Source organism: Polychytrium aggregatum, assembly GCF_025602895.1.
Source record: "Polychytrium aggregatum strain JEL109 chromosome Unknown BJ171scaffold_39, whole genome shotgun sequence".
In the NCBI taxonomy this organism is placed as follows: Eukaryota; Fungi; Chytridiomycota; class Chytridiomycetes; order Polychytriales; genus Polychytrium; species Polychytrium aggregatum.
The window spans coordinates 345,385-367,304 of NW_026516241.1; the positions used below are offsets into that span (position 1 = coordinate 345,385).

A 21,920-nucleotide genomic window follows, 5' to 3' on the forward strand; every position below is an offset into this window, starting at 1 on the left:
AGAGTGCGTCGTGGCAGGCCTCGTGGCTCAAGTGCTTCCATCAGATCGAGGTTTCTGTAGAGGCGCTGTGACGCTTTCGGCGGGTTGAGAAGACCACAGCCGCCGCAACGACGGCAACAGCAACCACAACACCAACAACAATCCCGGCAATGGCACCACCACCCAGGGCAGATCCAACACCTCCCTGCTGTGACGACGTCAAGGATCCCGAGGTACCCGAGGTTGTGGTGGGTTTGGGGCGCAAGCTGGGCGACGGCTCGACATGGACGTTCGTGAACGGGGACTGGAACGGTACGGGAGCGTCGCCCTGCTTGGATCGCTTCAGGCTGACACAGGTGCCGGTCTTGGGATCCCAGGTCTGGTTGAAACATCCGGTGTCGGGAACAAACTTGCCGGCGGTCGATGGACTCTGGAAGCCAGGGACTGGGTTTGACGTCGATGGGTCGCTGGTGGGGCAGCCGAAGCAAGTTCGGAAGGAGGACTGGGTGCTGGGAAAGTAGCAGTCGCTGACGAGGCCGGCATCGACGATGCCGTTGCCAGTGTTGTCGATGCCTTTGGTGGGTCACAGAGCCGTGGCAACATACAGGGAGTCAGGTTGCAAGTTAGTCTCTCGTCAGTCGGATCAACAATGCACAAGCAAGTCGTGGAAGCGCAATCAACCTTGGGACGCTTGCCTGAACAACACACCGCACGCATTTTCCCACCTCACACCCGCCTCACATGTACCGCGATGGAGCCCTACCATCACAGATCTCGACATTGGACGGGTCCGTGGCGGGAGCAAAGCAGCCGAGCGAGTGGCTCACGAGACTGTGCTCAATGTCCGTCGGGTTGAGCATCCAAGACAAGAGCTGCTGGTTGCTGACCCAATAGACGTCGTCAAACTGCTGCGTCCACTGGATGAACTCGATGTAGGCAGGCAGCCGCACGGCCTCTATCGTCGGGAGGGCAACAGCGGCATGGAGGTACATGCCAAAGGGCAGACGCGTGCCGTTGTAGTGGTTGAGGAAATTGTACTTGAGCAGGGCCACAATGTCGCTCTGGGTGAGGGTGACGGCGCCCGGGGCCGGATTGGGATCCATGGCGGCGTTTTCGGTGCCGTCGGGATTCATGAGGGAATAGAGCGGAATCTCCCACAGGCCCTTGAAGGAGCCGGCACAGGGCCCTGTTGTGCAGGTGGTGGCCGCGCCATAGTCGAGAGTGTACGGCCAGTAGCCGTTGATGGGATTCATCTCCATGGACGAGTCGTACAGGAAGGTGCCGGCTGTCTTGAGGTTCTGAAAGGTGCTGCTGTCGTAGGCCAAGAAGGGGGTGCGGAAGCCGACAATGTTTTTGGCAGGGACGCCGGCAAACGCATTGACGGCCTTGAACGAGCCCTGAATCTCGCTGAGGGGCGGCGTGGCTGTGGGAGGGTGAACAGGCCAAGAAGCCAGTCGAGACGAGGAGATAGCAGGTGTGAGCTTTTGCCTTGGCTGTTTACAGAGGCGACCATGGGACAGCACCTATCGACTATGTTGGCGAGCTCGAGCAACATGATCCGGCTCGGAGAGGACTTACCGACGTGGGTCATGGTGTGGACGGCGATTTCATGCCCGCTGCCAAAGAGTCTCTGGACCGACCAGTAGTCTGTCCACTGGGTCGAGATAAAGAAGGTCGCGGCCGGGTTGCATCCGTTGGGATTGGGCTTTGTATTGAGGGCAGCGGTGATGTTGTTGATCACGTCGATGACGCCGTCGTTGACCGAATCGTCGAAAGCTGCGAGGTGCGGCAGGAAGCAGGTGGTGAGCGAAGAAGGTGGTGGTTAGCGAGGAAGGTGGTGAGCGAGGAAGCCAATGGCGAGACGAGTCGTTCCGTCGCGCGGGTTTCTCTGGCACCGATGCCGCAGGGTGGCTCCGGCGCTGATCGCGATCAGTGACCTACTCAAGGTAATGAACTGCGGGACTTGCTTGGGCTGGAGACCGCCCGGCGGCGACTGCGAGGCACAGAGGCAGGCCGGCGGGACGCAGGTGTCCTGGGGACACTGGTAGTTTGCGTTGTTGGTGACGTTGCCTGCGGGAAGACCACCTTCCTGGGCACGGACGACGGTGCTGACAAGGGGCAGCAGGGCCCACAGACGGTGCGAGGGGAGTTTCATGTCGCTGGACTCGTGGGTGCTTGGTGTAGAGTGCTGATGGCGAGGACGAAGACGAAGAAGACGAAGAAGACGAAGAAGCCGAAGTGGGAGTTGAAGTGACAGCAGATCTGCCTCCCCCCCCCGGACGAGCACATGCGGACTCGGGGTCGTTTGCTGGGCGCCGCGCTGACCACAAATGATCGCCGCCAATGGTGGGGCTGTGTGTCCGTGGGGGCAATGCAAATGCGATTTCCGATGACCGCCAGCCACAACAATGGATGACATAATAAGAGCCGCTCGTTCCCACAAGCGGCGCTATCCAGCCACAGGCCAACGAGGATGTACTCGATACGCCCCTTGGCACAATCGATGATGCTCGCTCGATGATGCTCGCTCGATGCTGATGCTCGATGCTGATCTTCGATATAGCATCAAGTGAACACCAAGCAGACCAGCAAGTAACTCGCCAGAACATTATACAGCATATATTTCGGCTTGTCTCCCACCAAACAAGGGCGCGCTCGTGTGGCTGCCAACAAGCGCCCCGCCCCATGGCGGCAGTGCATCTAAACAAGGCCCTGTCTGTCCGGTCACCCAAATATCAAAAAGTCGGCCTGCGCCGTGAACGAGCGAGCGAGCATCTGGCCCTCAAGCGTCGGCTGGGAGAACGCCAGCTGTGCGCGATCCAGGGTCGTCCCAAAGACAAACCTCCGACTGCATGACATGCAGATGCGTTAACCCAAGTTGCGCGTTTTCGGTCCAGTCGAGCCCGATCGGGCGGCAGAGAAATGGTCGTTAGCAGACAGATCCAGCCGTGCATCAGCAATTGCTGGATATCAATGCAGGCAACGCGCAATGTGATCTCACGAGCGGCATTGCGATCGGACGCTGCTAAACATCGCTCGAGTTGCTTCTTCCACCGGGGTCAGAGCTGGCGCCGTCCACCCACCAGACTGTGTCAAGGAGCCGGGAGGCAATGCCCTTGCGTCGCTCTGATCGGGCGACCCAGATGCGAGATATCCCGCAGACACAGTCCACGGGCTCGTCGCTGAACATGCATTGCAACATGGGTGAGTGGTGTTGAATCGACAGTAGCGCCGTATCGCCAGCACTGTTTCGGCGAGCATGTCTGTTCCTGCATGTGCATCACGCCAAGCAGCCGGTTCGCTGCAGACCCCACCTTCGAGAAAGCACGCTACCCAGAGCGGTATCGTCTGTGGAAGCGCCGGTGCCGGTACTGGTGCTGGTCCGGAACGCCGTGGTGATTTGCTTGGCGGCAACACATCCGACAACCTGATCCCGGCGCGTGACATAGATAAAGATCTGGGTGCCAAAACAGCGGCCGCGATTCGTATCGACAGTGTGAGCGAGAGCGGTGGCAGATGCGTGGGCATTTTATGGCTAGCTGCATGCGTGGTCATAGTACTCCTTGATTAAACCATCACGCGAGAAGTGACCCGAATGATGGCCGAGACTCTTCGGACAGCGAATCGCTTCTGTTCTATCATACTGAGCACGGCGCTGCGACAGCGCCCTACCTTGCACTCGGCGAAATCTTCCTCGGTAAAGGCAAAGGAGCCCAGCTCCTGGTTGACAAACGACATAACCTCTCTGGCCTGAAGCCCTCGACCAGGATCGCATCGAGCAACAAGTTTGCAGGAGAGTGGCGGGTCAGCACATGCCATTCTCTTCACCAACACTCGGAGACCCAGGACACACGCCGACTGCAGCCCACACCAGAGCGCGGCGACACTTTTGCAGATCCCAGGAAATCTGTGTGAATGGATGTGAGAGCCCAGCAATCCGATCCTTGGATGTAAATCGCCGTCAGTGGCCGCAAAGGACCTTCGACTGACCTTTTTCCGCTCATTTGCCTTGCAATCGTTGGTGACTTGAGCGATCCGAGCGCCGTCATCAGTGAATGTCCGCACGATGCAGTCCGCCGAGATATTCTATGCTCCCGTGCACCGAGCAAACAGGCATGGCGAGCGATTCGTTCCGCGGTGGGTAGTAGCATTGACACAGGATCAGAACAGCTCGTCCGCACATCCCAACGACTGGCTATGACGAACCGCTGGCAGAAGATCGACACAGCGACCCAATGGGCAATCTGCGGAGGCAACACGCAACATGCAGCACTACACCGCTGCTGAGGCGGATTTCTGAGTCGCGACCTCCTCTATGTGCATCGGCATCTTGATGCACGCCGCTGCTTACATGAAACTCGATCCCCTTGACAACAGCCTTGTGATACAGCTCATGCATCTTCTCGTCGTCAGGGTGACCGACGCTGTATTCCATCTCACAGACACGGCATTTTCGTATTCCCGACTGCTTCTGTCCGAGATCCAGAAAGAGCTGCTGGAACGAGTCCTTGGCGGATCTCTTTGATTTTGGCGAGAGCAGAGTACCCGGGGTGCGCGGCGACTTGTATGTGCCTGGCCGCAGCGACTCGGTGTTCGAATTGTACAGGAGCTGGTCCATGGTTGCCTTGGCTGGCTTGGAAGGATCTGGAGAGGCTGCAGCTGAAGCCAATCGTGTTTGTGCTGAGGCGGGCTTGAAGTAATCCGTCAGCCGACCAGTGCCGCTTGGTCGCTTGGCGGGTGGCAGCTCGGGTGGCAGATCTTGAAGGGAATCCTTGATGGCCAAGTCCGGGAGATCCCCGGTGGTATCGGTGCCGGTGCTCAGAGGGCCGGGAGGAGACGGCTGCGATGGCGGGGGCGACTGCGACCGAAGCGGTAGCGGTGACGGAGGCCGAGACGGTGATCTCACTCTGGACGGCGAGAGCGGCGAGCCAGGTGTATGCACAGACCATGGGCTATCGATGATGAATGGGTGGGTGAGCGAAATACTGGACACTTGGATCAAGCGACCGCACACAGGATATCGGGCTGGTTGGCGATGAGACGGGTCTCCCACCTCGAGTCGTCCCTCGGTCGCTTTCTGCCATAAGTGTACTTGACAGGGCTGCGGGGCGCTGTGCTCCCGGACATGCCGAGCGTGCTGGCGATGGCGGTGCGCTGGATGCGGGCTGGGATGTGGGCTGCGACGGCGAACGCCCGATTTCGTTTGGCAAAATCAGGATTGCCAAATCAAGGAAATGAGGTCACGGGATCACAAGGCGCAAGGGCTGGAAGAGGGAAGACGCACGAAGGGCAAGACGCAAGGACAGCAAGGCGCAAGATCGTGTCGGCGAAGCGTTGACAAACGTATCGATACCGCCGAGGCGACGACAGCGAACGGACGGGCGGCTAGATCCAGCGGCTTCACGGAGCGACGCTGGGAGGTCCAAGACCGTGCGTGCGGGTGCGAGTCCATGTGCTAGCTCGTTTGGTTGTTTAATCGTTTAATCGTTTGGTTGTTTGATCGTTTGATCGTTTGATCGTTTGATCGTTTGGTCGCGGCGTTGGAACTCCACATTCCCAAACAACAACGCTCAGGGCGGCGAGAGCGCCGACTCGGCCATCTGCGGTCTGTCGAGCGGCACTGCATATCCATCTTATCAGATAATCTCATCAACAACCTCATCGGCAGCGTCGGCACCGGCTCTGGCCCCACCTCCGGCGACTGCATTCGCGGCTTCGAGGCGCCGCTGTCACCGCAACTCCCTCCCCCCCAGCCCGTCCTTCTCTTTGGCCTTCTCCGCCGGCGAGTCATCCAATTCTTCTTCTGGCTCTCCCCCCGATCCCTCCCCGGCAGCCTTGGCCTTTGTCCTTCTCTCCATCCCGCGGTTGCATTCCCTCGATCCGGATTACTGCCTGGCTCTTCCCTCGCTCGATCGCTGCACAATGCCCCCCGACAACCACCCGCGTCCGTCGTCGGCGGCCTCGCTAGATCACCACCAGAGCATCAACATCTCGGCCCGGAACAACATCATCACCATCACAAAGACTCCCGTGCCTCTGCCGCCTGCATCCGATTCACCAGATGGCGGTAGGGTCGCTGATCTCCTGTTTGCATCTTGCGATCTTGCCCCACGAGTGGCACCCCTGCTTCTGCTCCATTGGCATTCCTGCCGCGAGTTTGCTCCACCCCATCGTTATTCCCCGATTGTCTGATGCCCATGTTGTATTTCCTGCATTTCCTGTCGTTCCTGACACCCTCTCAATCGACGGCAACCCTCTGCTGATCTCGCCTGCGTGGCTGGCGATGCTGCCATCTCACTGCGATTCCGTCCTCTGCCATCTTGCTGTTTGTCCGGCTCGCCTTTCGACTCACTCGCATCTCGCTGGTTCCTCCATCCGACACGGCTGTTTCCACAACCTCCGCTGCCCAACCACCACCACCCGGTCGCCACGGCGCTGCTGGGCCAACAGAGCCTCCAACACGCACCACCCTCAAGATATCGTCCTCATCCTCGTCCTCGGCGGTATCGTCCCCGTCCAAGGGCATGGATTCGTCCCTGAGAAACCTCTCGACGGCGCTCAAGTCGTCGCTTGGCAAGACCAATTCGTCGGCATCGGGATCGGGATCGGGATCGCCATCACCGCCGTCGGCGAATCCCCCCATCATCATCCGGGTCAAGAGTCCGGCCTCGCTGCCGAGCAACAACCAGGCAGCATCGTCGTCACCTCCCTCGCTGTCGCCTGCAGCCTCTGGTAAGCCCGCTTTGGTCTCGCCTCTGCTCCGGTCATTGGGCAGCCATATCGTGGGAGATGCGCTCGGCCTGCCGGCGCTGCGTTGGTCTGTTTGCAACGAGATTCTCGATGCGTCGTCTACTGCTTCGATTCTTGCGCATCCAGAGGCAATCCGTTGCTCTCTTTCCGCCGACTCGTCTCGACTCCCTCTCACTCACCCTCCCCCATATTGCGTCCTGGACAGATGCCCAGCGGCTCCCCGACGCTGCTCTCGCCGGCGATCGGGCTGCTGCATTGGCCGCCCAGGGAACCAAGCCACATCCGTCCTCTGCTCCGGTCCCCGTTTCTGTGGCTCATGCGAATCCGCCCCCAGCATCCGCGCCGGCCTTCTCCAGCGCGATGCCGTCATCTACCCCTGCTGTTGCTTCGGGCACACCTGGCCCATTCAACAGCTCGACAGCGTCCCCGTTCTCGATGCTCTACCCGCTGTCGTCTGAGGCGCTCTCGCCTGTTGCTGCAGTCAAAGCTGGCTCTCCGCCCCCTCCGCCATCCCTGCTCGCGCCTGCTTCGGGCTCGTCGCGGCCTGCCTCTGTCGACATGGTCGAGGTCAAGTCCGAGAACACACAAGCGCTTCACCCGCCTTCGGCGGTGCAGCACTCGCCAAAGGTCCATAGCGCGCTGACCTTCCCTCCCGCCCCTCCTCCGCCGCCGCCCGAGACATATCCGTATGTCCAGTCCAAGAACCGGCCCATTGCCCCGAGTCCCTCACAGCCGGCGTCTGCCTCTCCGCTGGTCGCGCTGAAGCCAGCGGGTTTGGCCGAACCCCCAAAGGCCAAGGTGCCTATCCTGCCACTCGTCCACATCTCCGAGCAAGGCTATGAGCGACCGAGGATGGAGTACCCGCTGGCTTCGCGGCCGCCAGCGTCTGGATCGATCGCTCACCGCAGCTCGCCGCTGCCCATGTCGCAGAGCTATCCAGCTGCCCAAACGGCGGCGCATCCGCCAGATTCGAGTCCGTCCACGGGCAAAGACCTTGAACCCCGGCTCGATGTCCTCCCCGTGGCTCCTGCAGCCTCGATCGACAGCGCTGCGACCCTCAAAAAGCGCAAGGCCGAAGATGATGCAACCGCGGCTGGGGACGCCGAGGAGAGCCGAAAGGACCAAGCCCAGTCTACCGACACTCGCACAGTCGCCGCTCAGAAGGACTCGTCGGTCGCTGCCTCAGCTTCGGCTCCAGCCAACTCGTCCAACAGCCAGTCCGCGGCCGGCAAAACAAACTCAGAGTATGCCAGTCGTATGAACAAGGCGAAGGAGGAGGCCAAGAAGCGCCGCAAGCCTGGGGACGTCGCCGTTGTCAACGACGAGCGGCTGATCCGCCTGCCCGCTGGATACGAAGAAAAGTTCCTCGGCCACGTCGTCTACACCGGTGCCCACCAGCGATCGCACAATCCCAACGCACCCTACGGCGGCGAGCTCGAAGCGCAGGCCCGCTTGATCCAAGCCAATGCAAAGAACTACAACGGTCGGAGCGCCGTGCCCTTCTACCACAACTCCAGCTTCCGCTACAACTCGGAGTTCATTCACAAGCAACACGAACGCATCCATCAACAGAGCGAGGTCTTGTGGAAGTGGCAGTGTGGCACGCCGCATTACTCGGCCTCCCAGGACGACACGGAGCTGTTCCTCCTTCCGCCGTTTACCGAGGCGGACTGGTATGCCACCATCGAGGTTCGGATCCCGGCCGAGCACCTGCTGCTCAAGAGCAATTTGGGCGTGCGTCGGGCTGCCCTTTGGGGCACCGATGTCTACACGGACGATTCGGATGTGGTCGCGAGTAAGTATGGCGTCGATTGCACGGTTCTGGTGGGCCGAAAATCTTGTTCGGTCCAACGGCAGTGCCTTGGGTCTGGAGCGTAGGAGCCAGAACGGAGCATCGGTCACGATAATACTGATCCTCATCCATCCGCCTCCCATTCTGCAACACCTCGTCAGTGATTGTCCATGCTGGCTATTACAAGCTGGCGGACGAGCCTCAATCTGGCTCCGGCACAGCCAACGGGACCAAGTCCAGTGCCATGGCGATCGACGGACACGGCGAAGCGTCCAAGTCGCGAAACGGCGCGGACTCGATCGAAGAGTCCACGATCACCCCCAGCGGCGACATTGTTGCGATCGTCGGAGCCATCGACCCGATCGACCATGTTCCCAGCCACGATTTGCATGTCCTGCTGCGTGTGCTGCCGCGCCTGGTTCGATACACAGGGTCGGTCCGCCACGGGATTGCATCTCGGGGCTGGGGCTCCGTGCACGACGGCGAGAGTATCAAGATCGAGCGGGTCTGGAGCGTTCCCAAGGGAAGCGTCTCGCGGCGCGGGCGCAAGAACACTCCGCCCAGCAGCCTCAGCCATCCGCCGCAAGCCTTCAGCAGCGAGCCGCTGATGCTCAAGAGCGGCTGTCGGCCGCCCACGAGCGACGTGCAGATCTACCGCGAGCAAATCAAGATGTGGGAGTCCGAGACGCAGATCCGAAGCGTGTACATCTTCGACAGCAGCGATGCCAGCCTAGCCAAGATCACGGCTCTGAACGGCGCTGGCCAGCTCGTGCATGTCGGCGAAGGCAGCGACTGGTGCCGGAAAATCGGCTTGCTGGCTGCACGCCGGGTCCCAGAGCCACTACCGCCGTCCCAGCGACCAGCAACCGAGTCAGCAACAGCAACCGAGCAAGCAGCAGCAACTGAGCCAGCAGCAGCAACTGAGCCAGCAGCAGCAACTGAGCCAGCAGCAGCAACTGAGCCAGCAGCAGCGGCTACTGAGGTTGTCGAAACTGCTACTGAGGTTGTCGAAACGGCTGTCCCTGCAGAGCGGTCAGCTGAAGCTGAACCAGTCATTGCGACAGCGATGGATATCACAACGGGAGCCGCAACAGAACTAGCGACCACGGCTCCGGTAGTAGTCGCACCGGTCGCCAGCGCAAGCGATGCTGAATCCAACGGGCTGCCACAGGAGATCCTTGACGAAGCCCTCTGCACGTTTGGGTGCTCCCCACGGCTGTACGCCCACTTGCGGACCGGGTACTACGAGCTGAGCTCCAACCCGGATCCGATGCCGGGCTCGACGAATCACCTTCCGCTCTTGCTCAGCTGGATCGACCGCGACGGCAACAAGCCGAAAGAGGGGCCAGGAGAGGCGTCTGAAGGGCAAGGCCCGGCGTCGCTGGATATGGGTCGCCGCTCCAACGGAAAGGACCCGATCGTATACTCTGACTTTGGCGGGGGATTCTGGTAAGTCGCTGGTGGATATGTAGACGCCTCCCGCTCTCCTCTCCCTCCTGGACACGTTGACCGGGGGTTGGGTGCCGGTGATTCCCCGTGCTGGAACGATGTCGGACTGGAGGTTGCGTAGAATGGCCTGCGTGGACCAAGCGCTAACGCCTCTGTCGATGACCATCGGTACGGCATGGCGGCCTTGATCCAGCTTCAAATACTCGCCGCAGCTCATGGTCGAGTGGCTTCCAAGTGGAATCAACGAGCTGACACAGGATTTCAAAACCACGGACATGGAACTCGACGGACACGACGACTACACCCAGCAGCGACGAGAGCAGATGATTGCGCTGATGAAGGAGGCCTTTTGGAAGTGGCGGATCCGGAAATACGACTATGTGATCGAGGTCGCATCGAAGCACCGGTGGGTGTCCGCGTTGCTGTGTGGCGATGGATACGAGTCACGTATGCCTGTGCATGAGCAACATCGGCACTGTCTCTGATCGCTAACCGGCTGCCCGCGCCCATTGGTTTCCTCCTGTCGGCAGATTCAAGATCGGGCTGAAAAGGACCGACGACGATGCACAGGACGAGCTGGAGATCCGCGACCTCACGACGGGCGAGCTCGTGGCACGCCTCGCGGATCTGAGCCAGATGCTGTGGATCGAAAACGGACTGCTGGTCTCGCGCACGCTCTTTTTCCAGGTGTGCCGGGTGCAGTGGAAGTTTACGGCAAGCGGATGAGCCTGCCGGTCGAGAGGGCTTTTGTGGAGCAAATGGAAGAGACCATCCGGCCGAGCCGAGCGACAGTGGCCACGACTGCAATACAGCAAATCTGGTATCACAGGCAAATCTGTTATCACCGGAGTCGATGCACTCGCCGTCGCCATGACCACCGTCGCCATGACCGTCGCCATGATCGACAGATCCTCACCACAGCCCGCCATCGACAACGGCCCTGTCGCACCACCGCCGCCCGTGTTCCCGCCTGCAACGCCCACTGGCTGCATGGCGCCCGCCACTCCACCCGCCCATCCATCCATCCATCCATCCATCCATCCATCCATCCATCCATCCATCCGTTCCTCCGTCCCTTTCCATCCTCGGGTCCTGCCATCGACACCCGGCTGCTCGCTCGTTCGCATATTCGTCCAACTGCCTGTCCATCCGTTCGTTCATTCGCTCGTTCGTTCGTTCGTTGGCTCGCTCGTTGTTTCCTTCGCTCGCTTGTCGGCGCTATTTATAGCCTCCCGTTCGCCAATCGCCGTGCAGCAACCTAGGTCTCCCTGCCATCGCTCTGCGTGGTCCTGCTTCCACCGGCATCCCACCCATCCATCTATCCATCGGCGCTGCCTGTCGCCTGCACTGCTTTCGTCCACACCCCTTTCTCGCCCCCGATCCCAAACCCAAACCCAAACCCAACCGCCATGAGCACCCCTGCTGCCTCGACCTCGTCCTCGGCCTCGACTTCGGCCCGAGCCCCAGGCCCTGCCTCGACTCCGACAAAGTCGGCGATCCCGGTGCCGTCCAGACGTCGACCGTCTACGACACCGTCGCAGACCTCGGAGGGCTCGTCGGCAGCGGTGCCGGCATCGTCCGCCCCTCGCCGGCCATCGGCCCGCTCGCCTTCGACCAGCCGAGGCCGCTCCGCCAGCCGATCTCGAGCCGAACGATCGCAGGCCACACCTCCTTCGATCCGCACGCCAAGCCGAGCGGGCCGAGCGGTCAGCAGGGCGACTCCTTCGAGCACCTCTGCTGGCTCGGGCACTCCTGGCACCCCAAGCACTCCCAACAGCGGTAACAGCAGCAGCAGCACCACCACTGCCGCTGGCAATGGCACGGCCGGAAAGCGCTCGCCCTCGAAGACTCCAACCCGAAACCCAACCCTGCACATCCCGGTCCACCTCGACCACATCCAGCCGCGGATCGAGGCTCGCAATGACGGCTACGTGCGCTCCGGCGGCAACGTGCGCATTGTCGACGACAGGATCGACTACTCCAGCGTCAGGTCGCGGGTCGGCTCCAAGGAGAATGCCCATCACTCACCCAACGGCGGCAACGTCCGGATCTTCAACGACAAGCCCGACTACTCGAGCGTGCAGTCCAAGGTCGGTTCCAAGGACAAGATCGCACACGTTCCCGGCGGCGGCAACGTCCGCATTCTGGATGAAAAGCCCAACTTTGCCAGCGTCCAGTCCAAGGTCGGCTCCAAGGACAACATCCGCCATGTCCCCAATGGCGGCAACGTCCGCATCCTTAGCGAGCGGCTTACCTTCAAAGAGAATGCCCGATCCAAGATCGGGTCCTTGGACAATGCCACACACACGCCCGGCGGAGGCAACGTCGTCATCTTCAACGAAAAGCTGGAGTTTGAACAGACGGCGCAGTCCAAGGTTGGGTCGCTGGATCTGATCGACCATGTGCCCGGAGGCGGAGACATTGTCATCTTTGACGAGAAGCTGACCTTCAAGGAGACGGCGAGTCCCAAGATCAACCGGACCGAGCCCCGCCGAAGGTACTCGGGGACGTCTTCGGCCCCCAGCGAGGCAGACCGCTGAGCCAAAGCCGGGTGGAACCAAAGGAGGCGGCGCAGCCCGGGGCCGCTTGCCGCAGCCAAGCTGGCATGGGTTGAATGGCCGTGGACATGTGGTTATCGACAGGAAGCGCCCAACGGGTGTGCATATGGCCAATGCATTGGTGGATTTGTGGGCAGGTGCGGCCAGCCTCAGAACCCAAGGGAAGCAGCAGCGGCAGCATGCCGAGGGAAAGGGGAGGCTGCGGCGCCGCCCATGCCAACCTGCCTTCTTGCCTCGGCTGCTTCCCACGATCACCACCACGACTCCCGCTCTGGTCTGCGGCTTCCACGGCGACCTCGGCTTGCCACGGCCTTTGCAATCCACGTCTCCACAGTGGCCAAGGTCGTCGTTGCCTCCGTCGTCCTCGCTCCTCCTCCAAGCCCACCTCGCTTGTATTCTTTTCCTTTCTTTTCTTGTGTCTGTTTCAGATTCTGTCATGTAGTGGACTGCCCAAAAATAGTGTAGAACCTTTCCTTCTCCCTCCCCTCCTTCACTCCCCCACCTCTCTCAATTAATGAAGTGACCAGAGTGCTGTGGAATCGCGACCGCTGTATTCGATCTTGAAGATTTCTCCCCTCTGCTCGCTTCCTCTTTCTCGTGGTACTTGGTCTGCTTCCAGTTGTCCTTTGTGCCGGACGCACTCGTCGTTGGATCCAGGGCTGGCCATGAAATTTGGCTTTATGATCACGGCTCGCTCCTCATAGGTATTTGATGTGTCGTTGGTGTGGATTGTGTGTGTGCATTTGGTGTGCATTTGTGTGTGTGTGTGTGCTCTTGACTGCATTTTTGGGCTGGCTTGGGTTGACTTGTCTCTCGGGTGATTCGTTCATTCGTTCGTCTGTTTGTTCACTTGATGGACTGGTCCATTGCTTGATTGGTATTTTGCCGGTCTCTGCTCTGCCGAATCATGAAAAAAAATGAAAATACAAGAGCAAGCTGTGCACACAAAGATGGAAAAGGCTGCGTCACCAAGTGTGGAGCATTGGGCGAGCTTCCCCCGAATGGACAATCATTGCGACCCCAGAGCATTGTCGTCATCCCACATCCAGAGCAGCGTTGTTCTCGCACATCCAGAGTAGCGTTGTTGTCTCGCATCCAGACCGAGCTGGATCCAATTTGTCGCTGTTGTTGAAGGGGCCGAACCAGCAAACTGGCGTGTGTGTGTATTTTCACTTGTCTCCATATTCTAGAATGCCCCTATATGTTTTGCTTAGCCAGAAGCGATGCAGCAGGCAGAAAGCAAGAGGGGGGGGGCACTCTCATCGAGGTAATAAATAAAAAGAAAGGAGAATGCAAATCGCACATCAAAAATAAAAAAGAGAGAGCGGGATTTGCAAGCGAGTTATCAAGGGGAGGGGGAGTGAGCAGCAGGATGTGGGGGGGGGAGAAGAGAAGAGAAGAGAAATCAAGGACAGGAGACAGGCGGCAGGAGATGTTCATGGCGTACTCGCCAGATGAAGAGCTGAAGCCCAATCTGCATAGCGAGCATATCGGTCATGAAATCCATCCAAACCACCGCCCGCCGACCTCTCTCACTCCATCTTACCAGCAGCTTGAGAAAGGTAACTCAAGAAGGAGTTGAGGGGGGGGGGACGGATAACCAAAAAAAGGGAAATAAAAACGGCAGGAGGAGGCGGGGGGTAAAGGTAGCGAGGATTTGCGACGGGGATGGATGCGTATGGATAGAGAGGAACGACAATGCGTGGTAAGAGAGAGCAAAAGATAAGGTGGGGGGGGGGAAGCAAACGGAGGAGGAGGAGGAGCGATGGCGTGCAAAATAGATACAATGCGTAGCAATACGAACTCGACGACCACCCGGCCCGGAAGCACCATCGGGAGCATTGCGAGTATTAGAGAGGTGCTTGCGAGGGTGCGTTCCGAGGGGCTTTTTTTTTCCTGCTGCGGTTCAAGAAGAAACGAAAACGCAAAGAGAGAAACGGGATAAAGGGAACAGGGAAGAAGCAAGCAGGTGAGAGCAGGAGTTGTAGCCTTCCTTCCCAGGCAACCGCATCTTTGGTGGAAGATGGTGGTTTGTTGGAAAAGCAAGCATACAGTCCGCCCACCGGCATGCAACAAGATCAAGGACACACATGGGAATGTGCGATAGGGCCCCCTTGGTTTCCAGAAGGTCTGTCGGGCGGCGCAAGACTTGCAGAAGCCTTGGCCGTCGAGCAGACGCGGGATCGTTGTCGTTGTCTAGCAGCAGCGAACGCGCTTCGCAACAGGCATGGGCAGGTCTTGGAACGAGTTCATGATCGAGGGTGCCACAAAGGCGAGGGCATGGGCAGCGGGGATATCGATACTTGGAGCCGAACTGGGAGTGAGGTGATCGAAGGAGCAAATGTTCTGGATCGTGGGAAGGATGCTCTTGGGAACCGGGTCTGAGAGAGTGCAAATCGAGCTGGGAACGGCCCCGAAGGGCTTGGACGAGCCAACGATCGAGGGAGTGCTGGCAAAAGCGGGAGTTCCAGCAAAGGTATAGGGAGCAAGAGGGCTCTGGCCGAGGTGGGAGATGGCCTGGGCCGAGTAGGGCGAGACGGAGGCAGGGGAGGCGAGAGAAGCCACCGAAGCCGGCGAGGAGGGGTCGAAAGTGGGAGACTGGGAGGGAACGACCGAGTCGTGGGGGATATGCGAGGCGTAACCCGCGGGAGAGCCAGACTCTCGGTGGCGCTTGGAGCCATGGAGACCCGAGTGGGCGGCAGCAGGGAGGCCGGTGACCGAGGAATCCGAGGCCGGAGCGGTGGCGCTGGAGGCTGCATGAGGGAGGAGACAGATCGATGGGGGGGGTGGATGAGGAAGAGAAGCGAGTGCGAGTTAGCGATGGAGTTCTCGATGGAGCCTTTTGATCGGTGGTGTCCAGAAGTGTCCGCAAGTACCCAAGTGTCCACAAGTGTCCAAAAGTGTCCAAAAGTACCCAGAAACGCGGACTGGTATTTCGCACTGCCGAGACGAGTCCGGACACACACGCGGGGATGACGGATCCGACAGAGAGGAGAGTGAGATAGAGAGAGAGAAACGTACAAATCAGGCTGCTGGCCAGAGACTTGACTTTGCGGCTGAACTCGGCCGAAAAGGCATCGAAGGTCTTGGCGTCGACATAAATGTTGTAGTCCAGGACCTGGAGGAAGCTGCGCTCGAGCACGTTGATTTCCGAGACCGAGAGGCCGGTGATTTTGGCCCAGGCCTTGTTGGAGTAGTTGGTGTCGTTGAGGAACTTTGAGGCGGTGATGAGAGCCGCGAGGAACATGCGACGGCCGCAGAGCCACTCGGGGGCCTTGGACTGCAGCATGGCCGAGCAGGCTTTGAGGGGGTTGGCCGAGGCAACAGACTGCAAGCCGACAGCGGCGGTTGGGGGTGCAGATGCGATGGGTTAGTTAGTACTGGGCCAAGTCGAGACAGTGGAGTGGTTGGTTCTCTCTCGTCGCTCCTGTGGCCCTCGTCCTTGTCCTGACCCAAGACGACAACGAGTGCATACTTTTTCCTTCAAAAACGTCTTGAGAAGGGTCGGGATGTGTTTGTTGAGTCTGAGGACATAAATCAGGGCGATCCGCAAGACCGAGAAGGACGAGCGGGAGTGGGAAAGGAGATGCTGGATGAAGGTTCGGATGGGAACGGCATCCTTGGAGAGAGAGAGCGGCCAGGAGCGCTCAATGTACGAAGCCGCCGCATGAACCAAGAGCCATTCGTTCCTCTTGCCGAGAGCGAGCGAGCCATGTCGAATCGGGGATTTGGTGACGGAGGAAGGCGAGCATAGGATCGAGGAAAGAAGGATGGGCATGGGGGGCTAGGAGAGGAAGCGCGAGTTAGAAAGCCGTGGCTGGGAGAGAGTGGAGGAGAGCTGAGGCGGGTTGGCCGGGTCGGAGCTGAAAAACGAGAGCGGGTCGGAGCAACAAGTCCCAAGAGTGCAGGAACACGGGCGGGGGCGGCCGGGCGGGAGCGGCAGGCTATTTATAAAATGGGTGCGGGGGGAGGGCGAGAGGGCGAGAGACGGGGCGAGAGATGGGGCGAGACGGGGCGAGACGCAGCGAGAGATGGGCGAGAGATGGGCGAGAGCGCTCTCGGCAGTGCGAGGGGCGCCTCTCCCCAAGCGAGATCCCAGAGAGAGCCGCAGCGAGAGGGCGACAAAGAGGAGGCACAGACACCACACACACACCGACAGCGACACCGACAGCGACACCGACAGCGACACCGACAGCGGCACCGACACCGACACCGACAGCGACACCGACGCTGGCCTGACGCCGATGAGACCGCCATCGCAGCCTTCGACTCCAGCGACTCACTCGCCATTGCCTTCGGTAGCGCAGTCGCCATCGTCGCCATCGTCGCCATCGGCTTCGTCGCCATCGGCCTCGTCGTCGCCGTCGCTGTCGCTGCCGGTATCGCTCGCCGCTCCGTATCGCCGCGTGCCTGCGCCTATCGCCCGTCCCGCTCTCGCCCTGTTCTCCAGCCTTCTCGCCCTCTCGCCGCGCCACAGCCCAAAGCGCAATCGCCCCAGCACCTGATGCCATTTGTCGGCTCACTTGACCCAGTGAATCACTGCTGCGCATCTGCTTCTCTGTCCAATCGCCGTCGTTCCCCGCGCCGGCGGTCCCTTGTGCGCCAGCCAATCGCCGTCTGCCGCCACACCCACCCGCAGCGACTGCGCGCGATACCTTCCGAGCACAGCCAGCCTGTGGCCGGCCGCACTCCCCGCCCGCCAATCGCCGTCGCCGCAGCGATCCGCCCGTTTCCGCCGCACTGCCACCCACTGCTTGGCCGTTGCTTGGCCGTTGCTTGGCCTTGCCTTTCGTGGCATCGGCATCGGCACACCGAGATCTGCCGATCCATCTCGCTCTGCAGGTCGATCAGTTGATCTCGATCCATCTCGCGCCGCGTGCTCTTGTCCTTTTGCATATTGCTGCCGTATCGGTCCGGTGTCTGGCCCACTATCTGGCCCACTATCTGACCCACTCTCTGGCTCGCTGTCTGATGGCTCCCTCCAGCTTCTCTCCCGCCAGCTTCTCTCTCCGCAGCAATCCACATCCATGGGTGTCACTGAGCAGCGCTGAGCAGCAGTGAGCAGCGGTGACCATGAGCCGTGAGCAATCGTGAACAGTGCGCAATCCCAAGTATCCGCGAGCAGCAATGAGCATCATGCGTGTCTTGACGCAATCCCCGCTATCACCGCACCCATCTCAGGCCATCCCGTCCATCGCCATCCCCATCCCCATCCCCATCGCAGCCACCACACCCCCTCCAACATCACGCCATCACGCCATCACGCCAAATTCCCACCATCGCGCTGCAGTTGACATGTCTGGTCCAGTGCGCTCCGACAATATGCGACTCTGGCAGCGCCACCCCGGTGCTTTTCTCTTCCCCATCGGCAGAATGATCGGCTGTTCTTGTCAACAAACCTTCGACCACCGTCTTTGGAAACGCAATGCCGGCTGCTCGATGCTTCTTAGCGGCCACCCCCCCCCAATCGCTGCTCCATCGAGCTCTGTATCCTGAACCAGCCCTCTTTGCGCTCGCATTCGCTTCGCTTTGGTCCCGCTCTCGATGATGCACGCACTGGGTCGGAAGTATGTCCTCTCTACTGCATCCCCTCCAAAAGAAAGGCATCTTTGCCAAGCATTCACAGCCACCATCGTCGCCACAGCCTCCTGCGGCTCAATCCCAGCAGCATCCGCATCTCCAGCATCCCCAGCGCCCCTCCAGGCACGGCCAACCCCTTCGACCCATCGAGTCTGCAAATGCTCCACCATCGTCTCACCGTCCCAGTCTTGTTCTCGACAATGATCTCCTGGGCATCCATCAGCGCGATCTCTCGGCTGTCCCGTCCACGGCCTCGATAGCCCCTGCCGCTTCCTCCCGCCGCAGTTCCCACACTCCAGAACCTCAGTCTGGCCCGCGCTCCAGCTCCATCTCGGCTCCACCCACGGCAGCGGCGGCTCCCTCGGGCAAATCCATTGGGCGGGGTCTCAAGAAACTCATCTTCCCGACGCTGCCGCCCATCCCCGCCGCCATCAACCTGCGCAAGCGGCTGTCGATCCATCTCATCTCGCAGATCGAGGCCGCTCGCCGTTCCCAGGACTCGGACAACTACCTGCCCTCACTGTGCTCTTCCCGCACCTCGCTGCACAATCAAGCTTCGCCCAGCCGCTCCAGGATCATGTCGATTGCCCCGCCTGCACTTGTCGGCGGCCAGCTCCAGGGTAGGGCGTCGCTCACCAGCACCGCCGCTCCGTCCACAAGCAACCTCAACAAATCATCATCGTCGCTGGCTTCCCGCCGAGGCTCGGGTCAGCCGGATCCAACAACCTATCTCCAGCATCTGCAAAAAATGCTTTCCAAGAACAAGCGCCACGCTGCTGGCACGAGGTGGGAGCTGTGTTGCTGCCAGGCTCGGCTGGCTGCGACATCTCTGCGACATCTCTGCAACATCTCTGCGGCATCGACCCCTGTCGATTCTGGCGCTGCCTCCCCCTGGGCACAGCAACTTTCATTGCTGCTACATATCCGTTTGCATATCCTGCAGCAATTGTGGCTTGTCATTTTCCGCTCGGCACTCTGTACATCCCACACTGGGTATCGGCTGGAGGCTGCATAATCCATCTCGACAATACCTGCACTTGCCGTGTCCATCGCCTCTGCTGCATCTCTTCCGACACTCGTATCCAAAATGTACTGACCACACCCCCCCCCTATATTTCGCACCATGTCTCGGCTGTCGCACTGGCGTCACTGTCGCTTCATTGTCCCAGGCGCAGCTCTACTCTCAAGCCTCTGAAGGATAACTCTCGCCAAAACACCTCCACAGTAAGCCTCAAATCTTCGCTGTCCACTCCAAAGGCCTCTCAATCCCGCCTGGAAACCAAGCCCCTGCGCCCGGCCAGCATCATCAAGCCCTCGACCCCATCCAAACCCTTGATGTCCATCGAGAGCGACAGCACCATCGCATCGCCAGCCAGCATCTCGCGCTGCGCCACCTCCCTGAAACGCTCCAACATCAATCCCATCACCATGTCTCCATACGTCATCCAGGACTTTGTCATCGTCAAGATCGCCGGCCATGGCGGGTTGAGCGAGATCAAAAAGGCCTTTATCGGGGCCTTGCCCAAGATCCGCAGGGTGCCGTATGCCCTCAAGATCCTGCTCAAGCAGAACGTGATCGAGTACGGCCAGGAGCGCACCGTCATCCGCGAGCGGGACGTCATGAGCTCCCTGAGCTGTCGTTTCTGTGTCAACTTTTTGTGCAGCTTCCAGGACGAAGCACGCCTGTACATTGCGATGGAGTGGGCCTACGGTGAGCTTGACGATGTCCTTCGGAACAGAAAGGCATGTATTTCGACCAAGAGAGGGACCAAGAGAGCGATCAAGAGGGCGACCAAGAGGGCGAGCGAATGGCTCTCGCGTGCGTGCTCAGGCATTGGTACAGCCACGGCGGGTGGCTATCTACCGTCGTGCGATGCACATCAGTTTCCTTCGCCGCCATGAGGTACTTGGCCCATTGTGGTCACACCAGCTAATCTTCTCCATCGCTCCCTGCCACCATCCTCCCCGCAAACAAAGACCCTCAACGAAGACGAAGCCCGCTTCTACGCCTGCGAGCTGGTCGTCGCCATCGACTACCTCCACTCCCGCAACATTGTCCATCGAGACATCCAACCCCGCAATATCCTCCTGGACGCCCAGGGACACATCAGGCTGGGCGACTTTGGCTATTCTCGGTTTCTCGACCCCACGGAAACGTCGCGGTCCTTTTGCGGCAGCAGCGGCTACACGGCCCCAGAGATCCTGATCCATTCTGAGCACGGCATGTCAGTGGACTGGTACTCGCTCGGGATTGTCCTTTATGAGCTCGTGAGCGGATCGATCCCACACCGTCCGTCCGACTCCAAGCTGGACGACTACCGCAACCTCGTCTCCGGCACCATATCGTTCCGCGACGGGCTGTTCTCGGAGCGGTGCCGCGACCTCATCTCGAAACTGTGCGATCCCAATCCAAAGAAGCGCATGGGCTCACAGCGCGGGGCCCTCGATCTCAAGCTCCACATGTGGTTCCGCAGCGTACGCAGCTGGAGGGTCGTCGAGGAGGGCCAGCTTGTGCCTCCGTACGTGCCAATCTGGAGCGACGATGACGACGACACCATCGTCGAGGCTTCCCGAAGCAAGTACTCCTCCAGCCTCGCCAAGCGCAATCGCCGCTCCGGTTTGCCGGGCGTCCGTCGAGTCGAGATTGTCGAGCACAAGCCGGATGACAATGGTGAACGCAAAGCCACAGCCTCTGCTGCTGTCGATCGTGCCTCTATCCCGCCGCGGTCAAGCAAGAAGACCGCCTCCACCTCGTCGCTGAACCCGGCCGCCTCAGACAAGCCCCGCCACACGTCGGGAGTGGATCTCTCCAAAAAATCAAGCTCGAGCCTCACCCACTCGATCATTGGTAGCACCAGTGCATTCAACAGCTCGATTAGCGGCAGCACAAGCATGTTCGGCCGCTCCAGTGCCGATAATATGCTCGAAGGTGATCTGGGCGACATCTTCAGGGACTTTTGATCATTTGTATTCATAGAAGGGAAGAAGGGACCTGAGGATGGCGGGGAGTCAAAGTCTGAGACCTTTTGAAATCTTTGCCGACTATGCAAAATGAGCCGCCCTGCATTGGTAGTGCCCACAAAAGTCGAACGGAAATCGCCGTTGTCGAGGGTGCATAAGCGCTTGCTTCTCTCGTTGGATCGTGGATGCGTTCATGTCCATCCAGTGTTTCAAATCATCACAATCGATCGTTGCTGAAGAAATATCACCCACTCCTGAGAAAGTACAAGTTGTGAGAAGGAGGAGAATGAAAATGAGGAAGGGGGGGGGAGAAGACATAATGCATCCACACTGCAAACACACAGCCATTCGCACGTCTCGGCTCCGGCCCAGAGTCATCATACAGCGCCAGTCTCCCGATTGACAGCCCAAGGGTTGCTCACACGGCCGAGGATCCTCGCATCCCTCGATTGGTTGATCCAGGGCTCTGGTTGTTGTGTTCCGCTCGGCCATTGTCGGGCAGACTCCGGGACAAAGCTTCCTTTTGCTGAAAATGAGAAAGGAGAGGAGGGAAAGGAGGACAATATCAACCGTTGCTGCCGCCAAGCTCGTCGTCTTCCCATTCGCGAGCTCTGATATCTCCAACTCGGTCGGGCTGGGCTCACGGCTATCGAAGCAGCGCGAAAAGAAAAGAAAAAGTATCGCATGTATTTTTGAACAACACTCGGATCGTTCACCCATAATTTGCCTTCATTTTCATCTCCGGCACCTCTCTCTGTCTGCCTGCCTGTTTGTCCATCCATCGGTCCGTCCGCCTGTCCGTCCGTCTCGGCCAAGTTTGCTTGCTTTTCAGTGCGTGCGTTTGTTGTCCG

The 21,920-nt window shown here is 59.7% G+C and overlaps 7 protein-coding genes across 7 annotated transcripts; 3 read left to right on the forward strand and 4 right to left on the reverse strand.

Moving 5' to 3' along the window:
• Positions 1 to 40: 40 nt before the first annotated feature.
• BJ171DRAFT_562624 (uncharacterized protein) lies at positions 41 to 2,201 on the reverse strand (the record flags this gene model as incomplete). The annotated part of the gene is made up of 5 exons (XM_053113273.1): positions 1,921 to 2,201; positions 1,558 to 1,755; positions 743 to 1,402; positions 332 to 552; positions 41 to 283 (listed from the first exon to the last, which is right to left on the reverse strand). The coding sequence occupies exons 1-5, from the start codon at positions 2,132 to 2,134 to the stop codon at positions 41 to 43; spliced, it is 1,536 nt and encodes a 511-aa protein (XP_052963613.1). The 5' UTR covers positions 2,135 to 2,201.
• Positions 2,202 to 2,572: 371 nt separating this feature from the next.
• BJ171DRAFT_518110 (ESCO1/2 acetyl-transferase-domain-containing protein) lies at positions 2,573 to 5,213 on the reverse strand. Its single transcript, XM_053112224.1, has 7 exons — positions 5,033 to 5,213; positions 4,331 to 4,931; positions 3,970 to 4,065; positions 3,652 to 3,729; positions 3,294 to 3,436; positions 3,063 to 3,161; positions 2,573 to 2,827 (listed from the first exon to the last, which is right to left on the reverse strand). Exons 1-7 carry the CDS (start codon positions 5,104 to 5,106, stop codon positions 2,704 to 2,706), a joined length of 1,215 nt encoding a protein of 404 aa, XP_052963614.1. The 5' UTR covers positions 5,107 to 5,213; the 3' UTR covers positions 2,573 to 2,703.
• Positions 5,214 to 9,469: 4,256 nt separating this feature from the next.
• BJ171DRAFT_518114 (uncharacterized protein) lies at positions 9,470 to 10,829 on the forward strand. The gene is made up of 3 exons (XM_053112225.1): positions 9,470 to 9,970; positions 10,164 to 10,376; positions 10,501 to 10,829. Exons 1-3 carry the CDS (start codon positions 9,588 to 9,590, stop codon positions 10,694 to 10,696), a joined length of 792 nt encoding a protein of 263 aa, XP_052963615.1. The 5' UTR covers positions 9,470 to 9,587; the 3' UTR covers positions 10,697 to 10,829.
• Positions 10,830 to 11,916: 1,087 nt separating this feature from the next.
• BJ171DRAFT_408056 (uncharacterized protein) lies at positions 11,917 to 12,444 on the forward strand (the record flags this gene model as incomplete). Its single annotated transcript, XM_053107260.1, has 1 exon — positions 11,917 to 12,444. A coding segment is annotated over one exon (528 nt), but the record flags the coding sequence as incomplete, so codon positions are not given.
• Positions 12,445 to 13,438: 994 nt separating this feature from the next.
• BJ171DRAFT_205388 (uncharacterized protein) lies at positions 13,439 to 14,547 on the reverse strand. Its single transcript, XM_053106314.1, has 3 exons — positions 14,075 to 14,547; positions 13,597 to 13,725; positions 13,439 to 13,464 (listed from the first exon to the last, which is right to left on the reverse strand). Exons 1-2 carry the CDS (start codon positions 14,368 to 14,370, stop codon positions 13,698 to 13,700), a joined length of 324 nt encoding a protein of 107 aa, XP_052963617.1. The 5' UTR covers positions 14,371 to 14,547; the 3' UTR covers positions 13,439 to 13,464; positions 13,597 to 13,697.
• BJ171DRAFT_205387 (cyclin-domain-containing protein) lies at positions 14,548 to 16,437 on the reverse strand. The gene is made up of 3 exons (XM_053106313.1): positions 16,004 to 16,437; positions 15,550 to 15,856; positions 14,548 to 15,281 (listed from the first exon to the last, which is right to left on the reverse strand). Exons 1-3 carry the CDS (start codon positions 16,304 to 16,306, stop codon positions 14,725 to 14,727), a joined length of 1,167 nt encoding a protein of 388 aa, XP_052963618.1. The 5' UTR covers positions 16,307 to 16,437; the 3' UTR covers positions 14,548 to 14,724.
• Positions 16,438 to 19,536: 3,099 nt separating this feature from the next.
• Positions 19,537 to 21,069, forward strand: BJ171DRAFT_427559 (kinase-like domain-containing protein; the record flags this gene model as incomplete). Its single annotated transcript, XM_053107810.1, has 2 exons — positions 19,537 to 19,855; positions 20,099 to 21,069. 2 exons carry the CDS (start codon positions 19,537 to 19,539, stop codon positions 21,067 to 21,069), a joined length of 1,290 nt encoding a protein of 429 aa, XP_052963619.1.
• Between the last annotated feature and the right edge of the window lie 851 nt (positions 21,070 to 21,920).